The sequence below is a fragment of the Zosterops lateralis genome (assembly GCF_965231275.1).
Source record: "Zosterops lateralis genome assembly, chromosome: 9".
NCBI classification, from domain to species: Eukaryota; Metazoa; Chordata; class Aves; order Passeriformes; family Zosteropidae; genus Zosterops; species Zosterops lateralis.
Window position 1 is genome coordinate 29,407,156 of NC_139769.1, and position 17,973 is coordinate 29,425,128.

The 17,973-nt window shown below is 49.0% G+C and overlaps 1 protein-coding gene across 3 annotated transcripts in view; it reads right to left on the reverse strand.

The window, feature by feature from the left end:
* The window catches only part of RXRG (retinoid X receptor gamma), a gene marked incomplete at both ends in the record, with an annotated part of 36,412 nt that overhangs the window by 12,915 nt on the left and 5,524 nt on the right, over nucleotides 1-17,973 (reverse strand). For 2 of the 3 annotated variants that reach the window (XM_083867084.1, XM_083867083.1), the window contains one exon: nucleotides 8,134-8,283. The exons of the other annotated variant lie outside the window; for it this stretch is intronic. In XM_083867084.1, the coding sequence (XP_083723210.1) occupies nucleotides 8,134-8,178 (45 nt within the window). Of the gene's footprint in view, nucleotides 1-8,133; nucleotides 8,284-17,973 lie in introns of those variants that run through there. 3 annotated transcript variants of the gene reach the window in all.

The window sequence follows — 17,973 nt, forward strand, 5'->3', positions numbered from 1 at the left end:
ATTTGCAAGTGAGGCAGCGCTTTGGTGTTTTGTTTGTTTGTGGTTTTTTCCTCCTTTTAACATTATTGCAAAGTTATTTACGTGACAGTGTTTGTTATTCTACCTGAAGTAACAATCAAATCTGATTCAAAGGGAAGATGCACAATAAAGACGGGAAAAGGTCAGCTTGCTGAATAACATTAAAGACATTTGTCAGAGTCAAGGAGGACTCGATCTGCTGTTATCAACCCACTTCAGACTTAATTCTGCAGAGGGAGGGGGAGAAAAGGTCTTTGTCAATTCTTGCTTTGGCTTTTTGGATCAATTCTCCCAGTGGGAAAGCGATGTGCAGCAAGAGGAAGCGGCTCAATGACAACAGCAGAAGCCTTGGGGGCAGCGAGGCGGTCTGGAGGCAGGGCCAGGGCTCCTGCCTGCTGCCACAGCCACCCCACATCCCCCTGCTCCACCAGGGAGACACACAGCCTGCTTTCTGATAGCAGACAGCAAAATCCCTACCTTGGAATGGCTTCCAAGTGCTCAAGTCCTTCATCCCAGGGACACAATGCCTTTAGCACTGGGCAGAAGATGTGCTGTTTGCCTGGACCCCCCTTACCCAAGTAAGAACTCAGCTCACACAGGCACCTCAGATGTTTCTTGGGGCTTAAGAAGACCATCCTGACTCGAGCCATTATCAGCTTCAGAGAAAAGCAAATGCATTTTTCATCACCTGTGGTACCATAACACACACACTCCTCCCCAGCAACTGTAGCACAGACCTAGAAAGAATTTGCTTTTACGCCTCTTTAAATAACTAGGTAAACAACATTGCCTTTGAGGATTCCTCAGCTTGGAAAATAAGTCATTGCAGGGGATATTGGGCAGAGATCTATCACACCAGGACAGCCAAGCAGAAGAATGATTCTTCATCCCTTTCCATTAACACAGAAAAGGGCATATTTTGAAAGTATCACGCAGAAGATTTAAACCAATAAGAAAAGACACCCAGGAGAGTTAACTGTTTGCTTTTATGCCAGACTTACAGAAAGGCTGTCACTGCTAACGTTCTCCATTAGAGAGGCTCTGAGTTCCATAAGGACCCAGAGCAAGGCTTTCACACAGAGGCTGCTGGCCAGTGCAAGCCCCTCATACCCCTGCAAAGGGGCAAATGTTTCAGGGCTATGCCCAGAGGAATCCCCCAGACCATGCCCTAGGATGTGACCAAAGGTCAAAGCGAGGAAACCTATAGGGTTTGTACCTCTGTTATCCCAGCAGTGAGATACCCAAGAGGAAGTGTGAATGCATGAAGGAGTGTTTGGCGGTGGAGATGGATGGAGAAATGAAAATACCTGCTGGAGAGCACAGAGGTGTAAAGCCAGGCTTTGCCAGGGCCAGAGTTAACCAGAGTTAACATGTTTGTTTCTACAGTGCCTGGCCACACTGTCCTGCCAAGGCTCTGACAAACCCCTTGGTCAAATCCAGCAGTGTTAACTTTCCACTTACCAAACAACAACTTTATCCATCTGTTACAGATTGGAACAAAGCCCCCACTTAGAAAAGCACAACAACAACAAAAAGCCTACAAACAACAAAAAACTTTGACTTCCAGTCCCCTTCTGGGATAACTCTGCTAAGTCATTTCCTCAGAAAAGTATTCCCCTGCACCTGGGGGAAAATCCTCCTCTCAGCTTCTCATTTTCAGGCTAGAGGGCTCCGAGAGGAATATAAGAAATGACTGTTAGCAGACTATCAGTTGTGAGAGGAACAATTTTCATGGCTGAAAGGTGTGCAGGAAGAGCCATGCCAAAGCATCCTTGACCCTGGGGTTAATTATCTGCTCAGCTGAATACGCTCAAACTTGTTTCAGTTCAAAGAAGCCACGGAGGTTTGGACTGTGCAAACAGCCAAGTTTTGAAGGAAAATAATTAAATTAAATGACCTGCAAGAAAATGTGGTCTGTGTCCCACATCTCCCAGCAGAACCCAGAAAGGTCTTGGGTTCACCGGGATGGAACAGCTTTACTCAAGGTATTTTCTCCCATTATTTTAGGGACAGACAAATGGCAATGGGACAGGGCTGGAGACGAGCTGCCCTGTAACAAGGAAGCAGCTCTGGGATGGAGCAGGGTGGGCTGGGGAGACAGGACTCAGTCCTGCACACCAGCCACAGCCATCCACCCCCGCCTACACAGCAGCACTGGGCACAGGTGACATTTCCACAGGCCTGCAGTGTGTCCATCAGGTAATGAGAGGTGACAGCAGGGCCGGGGATGCCCCCAGCACAGGGCACTAACCACGCTGGCCATGTCCCCACACCAGCTGGGGAAGGCCAGCTGGGACCTGCACTGAGCATCAGGGTTCGGTGCTGCTTCTCGCCACCTACTCCATATCCATCATTGGCTTATTTCTGATCCACCAGTGGGGCTCTTTGTCTTTCTTCCCTGTTTCCCTTCTCCACATTAATGTGTGGACAGGTCCAAGTCCAGGGAAGTTTGATTTTGTATTTATTTCTTTCCTGGAGGAGCAGGGGAAGAGAGGACAGGAGGACTGTGTGGATTTTCCAGTATCTCTTGCAAACATGCACCGCCCAGAGAACCCAGTGCCTTCATCAACTCTCCAGAAGCTGCATCCAACAGAAACACAAACTCCAGCCTTCTCTTTGAAGGATGCAAAGCTTAAGAAGAAAGAACTTGCTTCTGGGTGCTTCACTGTTTCAAAGTGGCTCTGCAAATCACAGCATCGTTTGTGGCAGAGAGCAGCTGGAAGTGCAAGCACACACAGATACAGTGTCCATAGTGTTGCTTCAGCTTTCAGAATAAGGATCATATCCAATGTCAGCTTAGGCATCCCTGCTGACATTAAGAAAAATAAAGAAAGACCCCAAGAAACACCCGGTTCTCTGCATTTTGAAAATGCTGCCTTGAGGACATAAGCACCAGCATTACCTTCACCCACCGGCTACTGAAGCTGAGCAAGCACACAAAGCCTTGATACTTGACTTCCAGCTGTGTTTTCATCTTCACTTTAGCAAAATCCTAATCCAGGGATAGGAAACTTGCATGAATAGCCTCATAAATCAGGAGTAGAACACCACCATCTACATCACAGCAGATGTGTAGGTGTCCAACAGATGCACCTGCAGAGCACAAAAGCTCCAGGTCCACCACACCAATTCTTAACAGCCACGTCTGGGCTAACACAGCAAAACTAAACCAATGTGAGCTTGATAAAGGCACTTTGGATGCACCTCTGTGCTCCAAGCACTTCACAGGTAAAGCTGAGGAAGATGTGGAAACAAAGACTTCTCTTTTGCAAGAGTGCACAACTGACCCCAAACACCTTGGTGAAGGCAATGGGAAGAGAAGGAACCAGGCTGCAACCAATAAAACTGTCTTGATTTTCACACAAATAATGGCAGCAAGCATCAGCTCCAGCAGTTACACTTGAGCAGAAAAAAGAATCAAAATGCAGAGACCAGAAATGTTCAAGCACTGCACACACTCCCTGCTTGACCACCACAAGCTGTGAGTTTGTTTTGGCTTATGCCCCTTCAGCTTCAGCACCCAGCAAAGCCTTGAGAGAAATACCCACATTCAGCACCAGGGTCTGACCTCAACTAAGGCCTAAAACAATCCTTGAAGATCCCTGGCAAGCCTAGAGGTGATGACACTCTCAACATTGAGTTTCCTTTTTAATATCAGAGAGAATCAAAAGCTGGAGGTCATCAAATAATGAAAAACACTTATGCTCCCAAGGCCTCAGAGAAAAGGGTCACTTCAGTAGCACAAACATTTAAAGGTGTGAGTTGCTTTGCCTGACAAATGACTTTGCAGATACTTCATCCTCTGCAGATCAGAAAGCATGGAGAAGTGCGAAGAGACAGGCAGGGAAGAGCTGGTTTCAGGAGAGGAGCACGAGTGTGCGTGGGAGGTGCAGCCTGGCAAACAGCTCGTCCTTGGGGACGACCTTGAAAGGGAAATACCTGTGAGAAACACTCCTGAAACTGGCTGCAGTTATGTAGCAGGATACCCATCATAACTGGAACCAAGCAAAGTTTTGCTGCTATGACTGCAGAAGTTGTTTTTGTTTAATACATAAAAGATGAACCAAACCCCCCTTCCCTTTCTGGTGATATTTTTAACTGTCCAAGCAGATTCCCACAGACAGTACAAACTGCCATGCTAATATCCCACAGAGGGATATTAGTGAGATAGTGGGTTTGCCTTGCTTTTAAGGTCCAGTAACCTCTGTGTTTCTATCTTCCTGCTCAACTCTGAGTCAATAAATAATGCAGCCTTCCCTGACCACTAAAAACAAGGAGCAAAACTTTCAGGAGCTGTAGTGGCACATATGGGAGCAGAGGTTTCTCCAACAGGGCAGCAGAAAGTTTCTCTCAGCTCTCCAGTTGCTGGGAAGAGCTGCTTCCTCTCTTCTCTGGTAATGCTCCTGTGCCTCCCTTGCAAACAGGGGCCACCCAAAACCTGGCCAAAAGAAGCTGTATGTTGTGTCCAAATGTCCTTGGACATACTAAGCTATTGACCCACTGTCCAATTTCAGTCAAATCAGGCCAAGACCTCAAAATAGAATCTGCTGCTGAGCCTGCACCAGGGAAAGACTCCTTTAGCAACTACACATCAAATAATTAAAAAAGAACCGGAAGCCAAATTTACTCACCCTAACAAGGTATCACATCTCCCTGGTGACCACAGTAACACACAAGAATTGGATAAAGTTCCTCGTCCCCAAAAAAAAAGGAAAAAGTTGTTGAATTTGAGACCTGAAGGGTTTTTCTGTGCTTGTTTGATCAGATTTCTCACTTGGCCAGCAGCCACCAGGAAAAAACCTGCACAAATTCCTACAGTTGTCTTTGAACTTATGGAGAGGCTACTGTCCCCAAGAGAATGGACCCCACTGACTGCAGGACCTGTGGTTGCCTCAGGCAATTGAAGGCAAGCATCTCCTGCTTCAAAAGAAAAATTTTTACAAAGTTTAAAATTTCCTAGATGCAGGAGTTTCCCAGTCACTGGATTTTCTCACACCATTGCTAGGTCAAAGGGCTCTTTTCCATCCTCACATCCACAGTCAGAGGAATGCACACAGCAAGCCATGACATCCAGGGAATAAATCATCCTGCAGGTCACAAAATCTGGGACCATCACATGTGAAAAAGGTGCCAGGCAGGCAGGCAGGCAGCAGAGCCACTCCAGGCACAATCTGGGTTTTCCTCTCCCTATCCCCCAAACGACCTGGCCTAACCCCGCTTTGCTTGGGAGAGCTGACAAGATTGCAGCCGGAGGTGGTGTGGCCACAGGCCAAGTTACATGAGTACTAATAAAAGAGACTTTGTGGAGGAGCCAAGTTGGTTCTTGTCCTCAACCAACGGTGCCAGAGAGTCAGAGAGAGAGGACAGCCAGCACAGCATCTTTTCTTGCCCTGGGAGCTGGGCTCTAGGTGAAATGCATCCTTCTGGAGAATAAAAACACATTTTTAAGGCCTTTCTTTGCTCCTGTAGCCCAGCCTTAGCACACATCCCTTTCTTTAGGTGTCTACAAGTGACTCATTCGAATATTTCCCCTGCTATTCTACAAACTCATCTGTGACACCTTGGAGTCTGATTGTCCTTTTCTCATCACAAATCATGTACCTATGACCAAGTTGTGGATGTACTTTGTCAGACAAATTTGGTGGTGCTATTCAGATCTTTAAGATGAGAGTTATACATCAAAAACATGTCCCTTGTTTCTAACGTGAATACAGATAAAATTAAGCTAAAGCAGATGTAACAGCTACCTGAAAGCAAAGCAAGTAGACATCTTTTTGGTTGGTATTTTGTGGTGGTTTTTGTTTTTGTTTTTGTTTTTGGTTTTTTTGTTTGTTTGGTTTTTTTTGTTTGTTTGTTTGTTTGTGGTTTGTTTTGTTTTTGTTTTGGTGGGGTTTTTTTGGGGTTTTTTTGCCATTATGCTGAAATTGAAGCCCAGAATTTCAGAGCTAAAGGAAATCTGAATGCAAGAAGATCCAGACATGCTGAACAGCAGAACCTGCCTCACCTTAACTTTGCCCTCCAGCAACAGAGTGCAATGAATGCTACAAACTGACAGCTTAGTGTGGACACTGCCTAGGCATCCTGATGTTCCCCTAATGCATGTCCAGGAAGAGTTTTGTCTATTCAAAGGATGGGGGAGCAGTAAACACCACAAACACCTCGTGGGCCTGATGGAGACACACACTGCCTGCACTGGCTTCGTGGTGAGGACCCAAGGCAGTGGAAGATCCCTTCCACCCGTGGTCACCACCATCTCTCCTCCTCCAAAGCCTGGCTGCCCTCTCACACAGCGCACAGGCCCTAAAGCTGTCTGACCAAAACAGCCACTGCATTCTCAGCCAGCCAGAAATCCCCCTCCGCAGGCACAGACACCTAAGGAGAGGGAGCTGCCACATCTCCAAGCAGCCTCAGGGACATGGAAGTCCTCTGGCTCTGAGGGGAGCATGGTAAACTCCACCCAGGGAGCATAGGACAGGACAAAGGGACTGTTTTAAAGCACCCCAAACAAAATTTGGCCAATGCTTTTGCATCTCTGTCAGCCATTCACATACAGAAAACACCTCTGTTTCTAATACCAAGTTGGAAGCAGGTTAAAACCCCAGTTTAATACTTTAAATGGAAGTTAAACTCCCAATATACAGAACCGTTGGAGAACAGTCCCTTCGCCTGTTTCAGTGGAACAGAAATCCCTCTGCTCCTATTACCAATTTCCTCTCCTAGAAATCTCCCAAAGGCTCTGCTGAGTGTTGTGACCCTTGTCCCTACAGGGATCTCTGCCTGGTTCCTATGAAGATCAGCTTGAACGTCACTTTTCTTTTGGTTCATTGCAAATTTGTAATAGAAATAAATTAAACACAAATAACACTTTCATTGTTTTGTTCTTGTTGCAGCAATAGGAGAGAGTTCAGCTTGTCTTTGCTGAGTCTTTAAAACCACCAGTGAGCAATAGATTCTTCCAACGAGCCATCCCTTTTCTGCAGAAACAGCCTAAAAAGGTATTTTGGAAAGTTAAGCGCTTGTGAAATTTGAGGATAACTTGATGCAATACCAATGACTTTTCTGGAGTTGGAGAATTACCAGAGGTGAGCATCGGGTGAAAAAAGGAGAGGGAAAAAAAAACCACACATATTGGGAACATCCCACGTGCAATCCGATGTCTGCACGAACTGCTTCTCCAGCAGAGAAATAACAGGCTGATGTACACAGCCTGGGGGCCTCCAGAGCAAATCCTGAAGGAATTTATCCACCTTGAAGGGCTGGGAACAACTTAAAGAGTTTTCCAGAGGTACTAAGACTTTGCACATGCATGCACTTTAAGTTCCATCAGTACTTTTTGTCAGCAGTCCATAGGTGGGTGCTCCCAGCCCCTCTAGTGCAGTCAAGCACTCCAACCCACAGCTCCTCAACCTTTTCCCCCCCTGCACATCCCCCGTGTCAGGGCAAGGGGAATAACTTCAGATAAAAAATCAAGAGCGAGTGATTGCAGAGTCCATTTCCCACGAGCAGCTGCGGTTCCTGCAGCCAGGGCTGGCTCAGGGCGGTGGGCACAGGAGTGTCACAGCCCCAGCCCTTCGCCGGCTCCCCGGGCAGCCTCCCTTGGCTAATCTGACATGGCTTCACACGATTATGGTGCATCTGTGTCACAAGGGCAGGAGATAGCCCCGCCAGGCAAGGAAAGAGCCCTCTTAAGATTTTCTCGGGGGGTGTTTCATGTTTGAAAAGTAATTTCTTCCCCCCCAACAACTTAATAAAAATTAAATCGGAAAGATGCTTACTTGGTTTGATCCTCTTCTCACAATGAAGAGATTCAAGCTACCACACACAGACACAAGCATGCATCTCCCAAATGATCCACTAAACTTCAAAGCAGAGTGCAGCGCTTTAACTCAAGCCTGCAAAATCTCAGGCAGCCTGGTCTGGCTGCGCAGAAGTTCACAGCACATAAAACCACAGGGCAGCTTCAATCACACGGGCACGGTAGGTTACAACCACATCTGAGCTGGGTTAAACGCGTTTTTAAATTCCCTTTACACCCCCACCCCTGCCGCTAGTGTGGGATCAATTCCTCCACCTAACCCAGAAGGCACAGATTGCAAACGCAAGTAAAATACTCACTGCCAAAGCCCGCAGGAAACTTAATGAAGTGAGGATAATTCCCATACATGTTTAATCTTCAGTTCATCGCTCGCCTTTCTCAACACAACTGCCTCCTCTAAACTTCAAAGCCGCCCGAAGCGCAGCGCAGCCCGCCGGGGTCGGGGCATGGCTCTGCAGGAGCGGGGGCTCTCGGAGGGTGCCGGGGCAGCTGCCTCCTGCCTGGGGCTCATCCTCGCTTCACGCCGGCAGCAGCTGCCGCCCGGGCTGGGCCATCCTCCCGTTCCCGTGCTCAGCGCCGGCTCCCGTGCTCCGCTGGCCCGGCTCCCTGCCAATTCCCGGCGCTCCGGCCAGCGAGCATAATCGCCCGGCTCCGGCGCCAATCAATGCACGGCGGCCCCGGTATAGATCGGGAATTGGGAGGAGGGGGAGAGGTTAAGTTGTTAAGGGGAGGAGCATCGCGGGGAAGGAGGGGGCTGCTTCGCTTTTCCACCAGTGGGGACTCGGCGCGGTGTGTTGGTTACAGCGGGGGGTCCCTCTGGCCAGGGACAGGACCAGCCCGGAGGAGTTCCACATCCACACTCGCATCCCACACCAAATCACGCCCCAGCTGTGCTCCCGAAATCACCCCAGGGGCCTTCGGTGCTGGAGTGCAGTCACCCCGAGGAAATGCAAGGCTGAGGAGGACCAGGACCTTCCTGGGGCCAGCGGGGCTGGAAGCTCAACTCTCATCCCAAGGGAGTACAAAAGCCACGCAAAGCACACGAAAAGCATCTTTAACCAGTTGCTAAAGCTGTATGGGGTGAGAAGAGGTGGGACACAGGACAGAGCCCGGGGAGGGGTCTCAATCCACGCTGCACACAGTCAGTGAAGTTCACAGCCAGGGCAGCAGAGTGCATCAGACGCGCCCCAGACGCGCCCCAGACGTGCATCCACAACTTCAGTTAATGCCCAGCGCTCCCGACAACGAAGTTCTGCAGGAAATGTGTAGAAATGAGCAAAAACAAACAGCCAGGCTGGGGCAGAGCCACATGCACTGCCCCCTCCAGTGACTGGTGCTCCGAATCAGGAACAGTCCCAGTTCCCTGACTGGCAAGCCCCCAGCCAAACTCATGCTGTTCTGGGGAGAGGCAAGGATAGAGCACCCACTGCTCTGGGTGTCTGCTCTGGGAAGCCTCAAACGAAGCCACCTCAAAAGAATGGACGGGGAGGAATTTTGCCAGAGGTCTGCACTTACACGTTGCTGGAGGAGAAGGTGGCTTGCAGACCTGTCATTGGCACTAGCCCCACGACAGAGAAAGGGCTCTCAGGGCTAGCAAGAGGCTTTGCCTTCCCAGGGAGACCATGAACCATGAGGAGCATGGCATGCAGCAAGACAGAAAGAGAGAAGAGCAGATTAGGATGTTTGGTGTCCTACAAGGGCCTTCTGGCACTTGGCACCCTCCAGGTCACCCCAGGACCCATTTTGCCCTTCAGCACAAAGCATGCTGGAAGGGGAAGGCATGGAATCTGCCATCCCAGGGCTGTTCAGAGCACCCAGCAGCAGCTCAGGAAGATGCTGACTGAGGTGCAGTCAGCCCTGAGGTATCACGTCTGCAGGAGAAGGAAAGGTTACCCTTGTTAGCTCTGTTTCTTCCTTTGCTCTCAGACATTGCCACATCCATTTATCTCTTGCTAGAGTTTAAGCAAGGGAAAGGGTTCTTCCTCTCCCTTATATTAACAACCTTTAAATTATTTTTAAAAGGTGATTTTATTCCCTCCGATTTCTGCTCTGCATCTGAGGACTTGGTGATGTGCAGTATCAGGTGGACACCATGACATGGATGCACAGCTCTTTATGGGCAGCAGGTACATCAGATCAGCTCCTGCACTTAAAGTTTACCTGGGAATGGGAACCTAACATTTGGGAGTGCATCTCCACACAGCAGAACAAAGGGATAACCTGCCTGCTGTCAGGAGCAAGGAGGTTTGCAAGCAGTAGTATCAGTATTCTGTATTAGCCCATTAGCTGTGGCCTAGGTTTACACACACCTTTTTATTTTCTCACAATTAAAAATAAAAAAGAAAAAGAAAACAAGAGATTAGTATTCAGAGTAAGTTCTGCTGAAGCAAAAAACCCACAAAGCAACTGCAGTCTTGCAGGGGAATACAAACAGCAGAGATCACTCTTGTAGTTTCTATCTGGCCACCTTTCACATCTCATTTGTTTTATTGCACAAACATTAATGGCACTGCAGAACTGTTTTTAGAGGAGGAGAGGCAGCTGAGCACCAATGTTTACACATCCTTCTCACAGGCCACAAGTTTTGAGCTCTGGGGAAGAGAGACCAAAGGGTTTGATGGGAGCACAACGCAGCAGCACTTGACTGTGTGGTGCTGTGTCCTGTCCCTCTCCTGCTCAGCTGAGCTTGTGTCCTGCCCCACCACCACCCCAACATACAACATGGCCATCCCCAGTAAATGTCCTGGGCTCAGGCCAGTCCCTCAAGTGTTCACAGCTACATCCAGGTTGCAGGAGATGTAGGCATAGCTCCTGTTTCAGTGGAGGCTGCCTCACACTCCACCCTGCCTAATCCAAGTGGCGTCAATCCCAGCAACCACAAGGATTTCTAACCTGTCAGCAAAGTTTGCTGTTTCAGGATAATACTGGCTTTGCCTCCAGTGCTGTCCTTTAACAGCCACTCTGGGGATCCTTGTTAGGGGCAGGAAGCAAAAGCCAGGCACAAGGGAGAGATATCTCAATGCCCTGCAGGCAGAAACCCAGGGCACTGCTGAGGAACAGGCTGCAGGGTGGCTTGTTTCAATCTCCTGATAGAAAATTGGATTTCTCAGCAGGGCAAGTTTTTTTCCCCTCTGTCACAAGATTGAAATAAACATTTTTCAATCAAAAAAGCCTAGCAAACAATCTGCTTTCAGAAGAAGTGATTTTTCACACACACACAAACACACACACTCAATAAGATCCAAAACTTCCACACAAGAGAGGGGCTTTGTGCTGCCCCACACACGACCTGCCAGAGGGATATTTCTCTGACTGGGTGATATGGGAAAGCTCTGGCATGATGGGAAACCTGCCTGTCCAGCACCCATGCAGAGATGCAGTGTGGCCTTGTACCCCTGGTCCCCAGGTGCCCACCAGCACCGAGAGATGAGATGCTATTTTGAGACAAATCCACTCTTGCACAGCAGATTTCCTTCCACCCGCTTGAGTCACACCTCCCTGCCATCCCAGCCTGGCTTGTCCCTTGGCCTCAGGCTGAGCAGGAGGGTTTGTGCCCTTGCCAAGCAGCCGTGGGACAGGGCAGGGGCAGAGGCAGCTGGATACTCAGGGCAGCTCTGGGAACGGGGAGGTGTGAGCAGCGAAGCGGCTTTGCGTTCTAAGCACCAGCCGTGCCGAGGTTTAGCAGTACCAGTAATTCTTACCCACCACGCAGGATCTCAGCAGCTTTAATTCCAGGCTAATGAAGTTTTAGTAGGGAATTATTTTTATTGATCTGCCCAGAGCAGAGAGCCTGATTTTAGACCAGCTCTGTCAGCACCCCCTTCCCCACAGCTCTTTTCTTTCTTTGGGAGAGGAAAGAAGACAAAACAGCTCTGAGCTCCTTAAAAAGGTTGGCAGTCCCAAGCAGTAAGTGGATTACTTTATTGATTTTTAGCAGATCTGGGTTAGTGAGTGCTTAGCACTGCAGAACACATGCACACACAGAGCAACTTCAAGGAAACCCCTCCAGGCCCTTTCCTCAGGCTAATCAAGCAGCAGCCAATTAATTTAGGAGACCACCACAGATTTTGGAGCATGGAGAAGTTGCAGTCCCTGCACCCAAGTCAGTCTGTGACAGACAGACTCCAGGAGCCAGCCCAGCTTTTCTTAAGCAGAGGCAGCCCCTCCGTTTCTTGTGGAATAGCACAATTCACAGTTTCAGAGGTACTAAATGCTTTTTATTCCCCTGCCCATCCTCCTTGTTGTGTAAAAGGAGAAGACATTATGGCTGCCACTGTTAATTTAGGAAGGAAAACCATTGCCATGCAGCACCCAGATGGGATTCAGTGCTGCCAGGGGACATCCAGCAGCCACACCTGGGGACATCAAGTCAGAGCAGGACTCCTGACAAAGCAGAGCCATTCAAGCCAACCAAAATGTTAACTTTGTGTTGGGATCCCCAGCTCAGTCACTCACTTCCCAGTTAACTTTCCAAGACCACTGTACTACAGGGAGTATTTCTGCAGTGTACTGGAATAGCATCTCAAAGAACTCCTCCACCAGTACTACTCCACCAAGCCTTTTAGGATGCTGGTCTCTGGAGCCTGACTGCATAAAGGCCTTCAGGGGAATAATTTTATCCCACTCTGTGCCAGAACCGGAAAGCTGGAAAGCAAATGTGGTCCCTTTTCTTTCAACTAGGAAAACCCCAAATATGTTCAAGAATTCCATCAAGCCCCACCCCATCTTTGTTTAAAGGCAAAGGCAGTCCACATATATACTGATGCCATAGATATGACCAAATAGAAAGGCTGCAGCTCTTATAATCCCACAGCTGTGCATTCATCTTCCTCCTGCCACACTGCTCCAGAGTGACAGAGTTCCAGGGAAAACCCACTTTCCGTGGGATGCTGATGTTGGAGCTGGGGTTCCCTTCACATGGCTAATGAAGTGCAATAAGGGCTACCAGGCTGAGTGTCCCAGGAGCCAAAATGCCCGTTCTCCTCCCTGCTGGCCTCTGAGGGTGACACAGACACCAGATGACCTGCTCAGGGCCAAACAGGAAGTCAGTGCCAGAGCAGGGACTTGAAACTGGATTTCTCCAGGCCAACAAGTGGATTGAGCCAACCTCATCCATCTGTTGCACTGGTCCATGGCATTGGCCTGGGACAGGCAAAAGTCACCAAAAGCAAGTTGCCTCCCTGAAGATGGAGGGAGGGAGCTGCTGCATCAGCCCTTCCCCATCCATCTCTGCCCTTCCTCATCCATCCCTGCCCTTCCTCATGTCCAGCAATAACCACAGACACCAAGCTAATGAAATTAGGCTCAGAGCTCCACCAGGCTAATGCAATTACTCACAGCAGCACATTCAAACAGCAGCACCACAAAAACACCTGCCCTCTCCTTCTCCCCAGATCTTCCCTGAGCCCCACAGCTGCCACCCAGTGTGATTCCCCATGCCCAAGGTGTCAGGGCCAGGGCCACCATCCCCAGTGCCAGGCTGCTCCAGGGAGGGCACTGCCTACCTTGCAGAAAGCACTGTCCCATGCAGCCAGGCACAGCCTCTGAGGGCAGATTTAAACCAGCCTGTTGAAACCTTGGGAGACCTGCAATTACCAGCACTGTAATGAGGCCCTGGACACTAATCAGCGGTGTCACCAAATCCTCTTACGCCTGCCTAAGCACCTCCAGCAGCTTTGCTGGTTGCCAAGCCCAGCTGCCCAATCCTGCAGGGAATTACCTCCTCAGACAGGCACCAGTGGTGGCACTTACATATTTTGACACAGATGAAGGCAAAGCGCTCCCAGGCATTTGTGCAAGGTGACAGAGATACCTGACAAGGCCTCTGCCCAGCCCAGAAGGCACCTGGGCCAAGCCCACACTGGAGATGCACTGGAGTTGATGCCTTAGGATTTAGCTTTTATATTTTTCAGATCCTGTACTGCTTTAGTGTATAACTCTTAAACACCATAGCCTGTTAGTTACAGTTCTCCCATTTTTTTCAGACAAAACAATTATTCTCTAGGCCTGAAACTCAAGGACACCTCATTGTTTCAGGCCCTGAGAGACGTAAACAACAGTGAACTGGGGGAGCAAACTTGGAGTAAAGTACTTCATTACCTGAAGCTGTAGTTGGAGGATTACCCCCTGATATGTAAACAGACCAAACTTATAATTGCCTGAAAAACTTGTTGACCACTGTCCATCTTGGGTGTACCCCCTCTGGGAGGCTTTTGACTGCCCAAGGTGTACCTATTGGAAGCCTTCAATAAATACCCACTTTTATTCTCAATAAATACCCATTTTTATTCTCATTCTTGTCTACCCTCTGTTCTAGGTGGCCACTCCATGGCATCAGCGTGAGCAAACATTGCCAAGCTAGCAGAGATATTTTCCCGCGAACGCTCCCTGAGATGCAAAGGGCACATTTACGCCTGTCAGCCGTGCCCATCAAGCCAGACCTACGCTTGGGGATGCCCCTGGAGGGTTTGGAGCCCCCGGGGGAGGCTGGCAGGTGACCCTGTCACACTTCTGTGCGCTGGAAGTGGTTCAGGGGGCGGCGGGCAGCTCCCCGCACACATCCGCCCTGACCCGCACTGCCCACGCCAACAATGCACTTTTCAATATCATGAGGGCTGCAAAAACAACAGGTCCACTATAGAGCCGAGATATCCCGAGGCAGAAAATCCATTCGGAGCCCAGCTAGAGAGAGTCGAGTCAATTAGACACTTTCTGGGGCGTCAAGCTGCCAACAATCCCGGCCTTTGTAACAAGGAAGAATCACTGCCTATGTGCTCCCAGAGACTCCCCCTTGCCAGAGCAGAAAGGTCAGCAGCGGCAGCGTCATGGAAAAGCGTGCAGCAAAGTATTCCTGGGAAGGTGGGTCCAAAAAAGTGGCCATTTGGATCCTCTGGAAAATGATACTTTGTAAAAAGTATTGGTTGCTTTGGGTTGGGCTTGCAAGGGAATGTGATGCAGGAGATTTGTGCTGTGCCACAAAGAACTTTGGGCATGCATTGTATCCTGAAGTGGTGGTTGGGCCAGAGTGGTTGGAAGCTCAGAGTTTGGGAGTTCACAGCTCCCTGCCTGCTTTCAGACAGGTCACTCCACCTTTTCACCTTTCCTGGAAAAAAGATCAGAGAGACAAAAAAGGAACCACAATATTCCAGCTGGGAGTCCCCCATCCCTCACACTTCAAGGTAAGCATCTTATTTCTTTTGTCCATGGTGCAAGACAGCAAACTGTGCTGTAAAACCACAATTCCAGGTTGGATGAGCAATGAATGAAGTGAAGATTTCTATGTGCAAGTGCTGAAGTCACTCAGATCCAAAAGCAGGTCTCTGACAAAAGGGCCTTGTGTCCAGAAGAGATTTTGTTGGGAAAAGAATACTCAGCTCTTAAGTTCATCTTGACAAGTCATTTGGTGTTCAGCAAGGGATATTCAAAGGACAGGTGAAGAAAGGTTCACTTGTTACCTCCTTGATACTGCCCCACAAGCAAACTTTCCACTCAGAACACCTGAGAACACACAGGTTGTCATTTAAATACAAGCCCATCTTTAACCCTGCTGTTCGCATGATGTGAAGCTGAGATTTCTGCAAGATGCCTGAAAACAGTTAGGTTATCTTCCTTCAAAGAAAACTACACCCTGACAAGGATTTCCTCATCTCCTGGGGAAAAAAAATAAAATAATAATAATAAAAAAAAAGACCTCAGAAATCTTGAAAGACACAGCCTAAACAATTTCCCAGTTTTAACACAACAACCATTTTCAGACAAAACATCTCAACAGAAGGTGTTCCTTGTCCAGGTTAACCCTCCATTATTGCTTGTAGGGACAAGTACTTTAAAAAAATCTAAAAAGGCAACCCTCAGTCACAAATAAATACTGATTTAGAGGCTTCTTTGACTACCTAGAACCAAACTACCTAAGTGAAACTTGGTCCCCATACCTATCTCTACAGAACTTCTGGAAAATTTTCAACTCCTTTTTTTTTTCCCCTTGATCATGCTCTATTCTTCATTCTCTTTTTGGCTGGAAAACCTGGATTTCTGTGAGCAGAAATTGAGTTTTAGCAAGAGGCTGAGCTGGGTGACACACAAGGCATCTGCTGGACATCGCCTGGCTCAGCACAGGCTGGGGAGGGTCTTGTCACAGCAGTGCCCTGCTCAGGGCCACCAAGGGCCCCCACCTGCATCCTCCCCAGCAGGTGGCACAGCCTGCTGTGCAGCTGGGGGGCTTTGCTTGCTGCTCTCATGCTGTGCATCCCCACGTTGATGCTTTTACATCTCCTCCTGCTTCAGCAAGTGCAAAACTCCGGAGACAACCTGTCAATCTCCATCACGTCCGGCTGCCTCCAATGGTCTATTTATACCAGACAGGCAAACGTGGCTGTCCTGGAGTTCAAGTAACAGGGGTTATTTCTGCTTGGAGTAGCTCCTTTCTCAGGGGAGGAAAGCTGGAGGCATCCAAGAGGAACAGCTTCACATCAAGTACCAGTACCACACCATCAGTACCTTCATGGCTGAGGGCACAGCCATGGGTCCCCAAGGTCCCAGCCACAGCAGCCAGGCCCCCAAAGCCCAGAAGGTTGGTATCTATCATAAAATATCTAATCCCAGATCCCTCTGTGTCCTGCCATGGGAGAGGAGAGCTCAGCAGGTACTTTTGGATTTCTGATTTGTGTTCTCTCCAAGGAAGGGCACAGCTCCAAGCTTGTTCTCACTGGGTTTCTGCACTGAGCTCTGCCTGGATCAGGTGTGAGCATCTGAGTGCCCACTGTCAAATTAATGCCCCAGTGAGGGCTCCAGCTTTCTCTGAATCACTCCTGTCTCTCCTTACGTGTCTCCAACAGAGGCTGCTCTCTGGCAGCCAGCAAATCTGGTCCAGGATAAAGCCTGCCTTATCAAATTGGCCCCATTACAATAATTTGAAAAGATCTGGGGAAGGAGAGGGCATTTATGCCAGATTAGCACTATGGGCCACATGGCCACAGAGCTTTAGATCTGGGCCAAGGGCCCAAAAGTCACATCCACCAAATCACCAAGGCACAGCTCCAGCCAGCACTTCTCAGCCAGCTGTCTTTGGAGTTTAGTCCTGGCTCCAGTCAACGAGGCATTTTCTATTAGCCACAGTGGGATACTGCCCCTCTCACAGGATGCCTGGAGCTCCTTAGGAACCAGACAGCTCACCTGGATCCCACCTCCACTTCTGCAGGTGCCATTGGCACATTAACCCCTTTTGCAGTAGATTTCTTCCTGTCCATTGGGTCCCCAAGAGCAGGAAAGGAAATCAAATACCTATAAAACCCAAGTGTGTCCTCAAGGAGGAGGGAGAGGCAGATTTCTCAAGACTTCCCTGTCTCCTCTCATGCACAAAGATCTCCTGTTTCTGTGATGACAAGTCAGCAGTAAGAAAAGGGTGATTTACATCCTTCACCCTCTGTGGGGCAGCCCTGGATGAAGGCAGGGACACACCACACATGACAGCCCAGCAGCAAGGAGCAAGCACGTGAAGAATTTGCAGGGATGTGGAATGACATTTGCTGTCAAATATCTGCTCTTTGCCCCTCAACCCCTTTGCAGGAGAAAGAGATGGAGAGAAAAGAGCACCAGCCACACATTTTGGCCCTGTCCTGTTGAGCCTCTGAGCAGGAGCAGCCTCTACACAGCAGAAGCAGAGGAATGACCTGGGATGATGTGGGCATACTCAAGTACTGGCACTGCATTGATGTGCACTGACTTAAGTCAGCTTATTAAAGCAAGCCTTGAAGATCAGCTTCTTCACAGAGCTGTCTCCTCTGCCAGCCAGCCAGATCTCAGCTGAAAAATCTGGTCCCTTTTCAGGCCTTAAGTTTTCCAGACCAGCATCACACTCTGAAAGACTGATAAATTCACCAGTCCTAGGGCACATGAGGGTCTGTTGTGATGGTTGCAAAGACTGGCACTTCCCATCAGAGAGTTCCCAAGCACAGCTGGGGAGTCAGCACAGGCCAAGGGATGTTCTCATCAGGAACTCTGAACATTTAAGAGCCAAGCCACAGCCTCACAAATAAGTCTCCACGGCTCATTTAAGTAATAAGGCTTTTAAATCACACCTATCTACTAAATCTTGCAGCCCTGGCCCCTAAAATCCAGGACAGCAAGGACCCAACACTTCA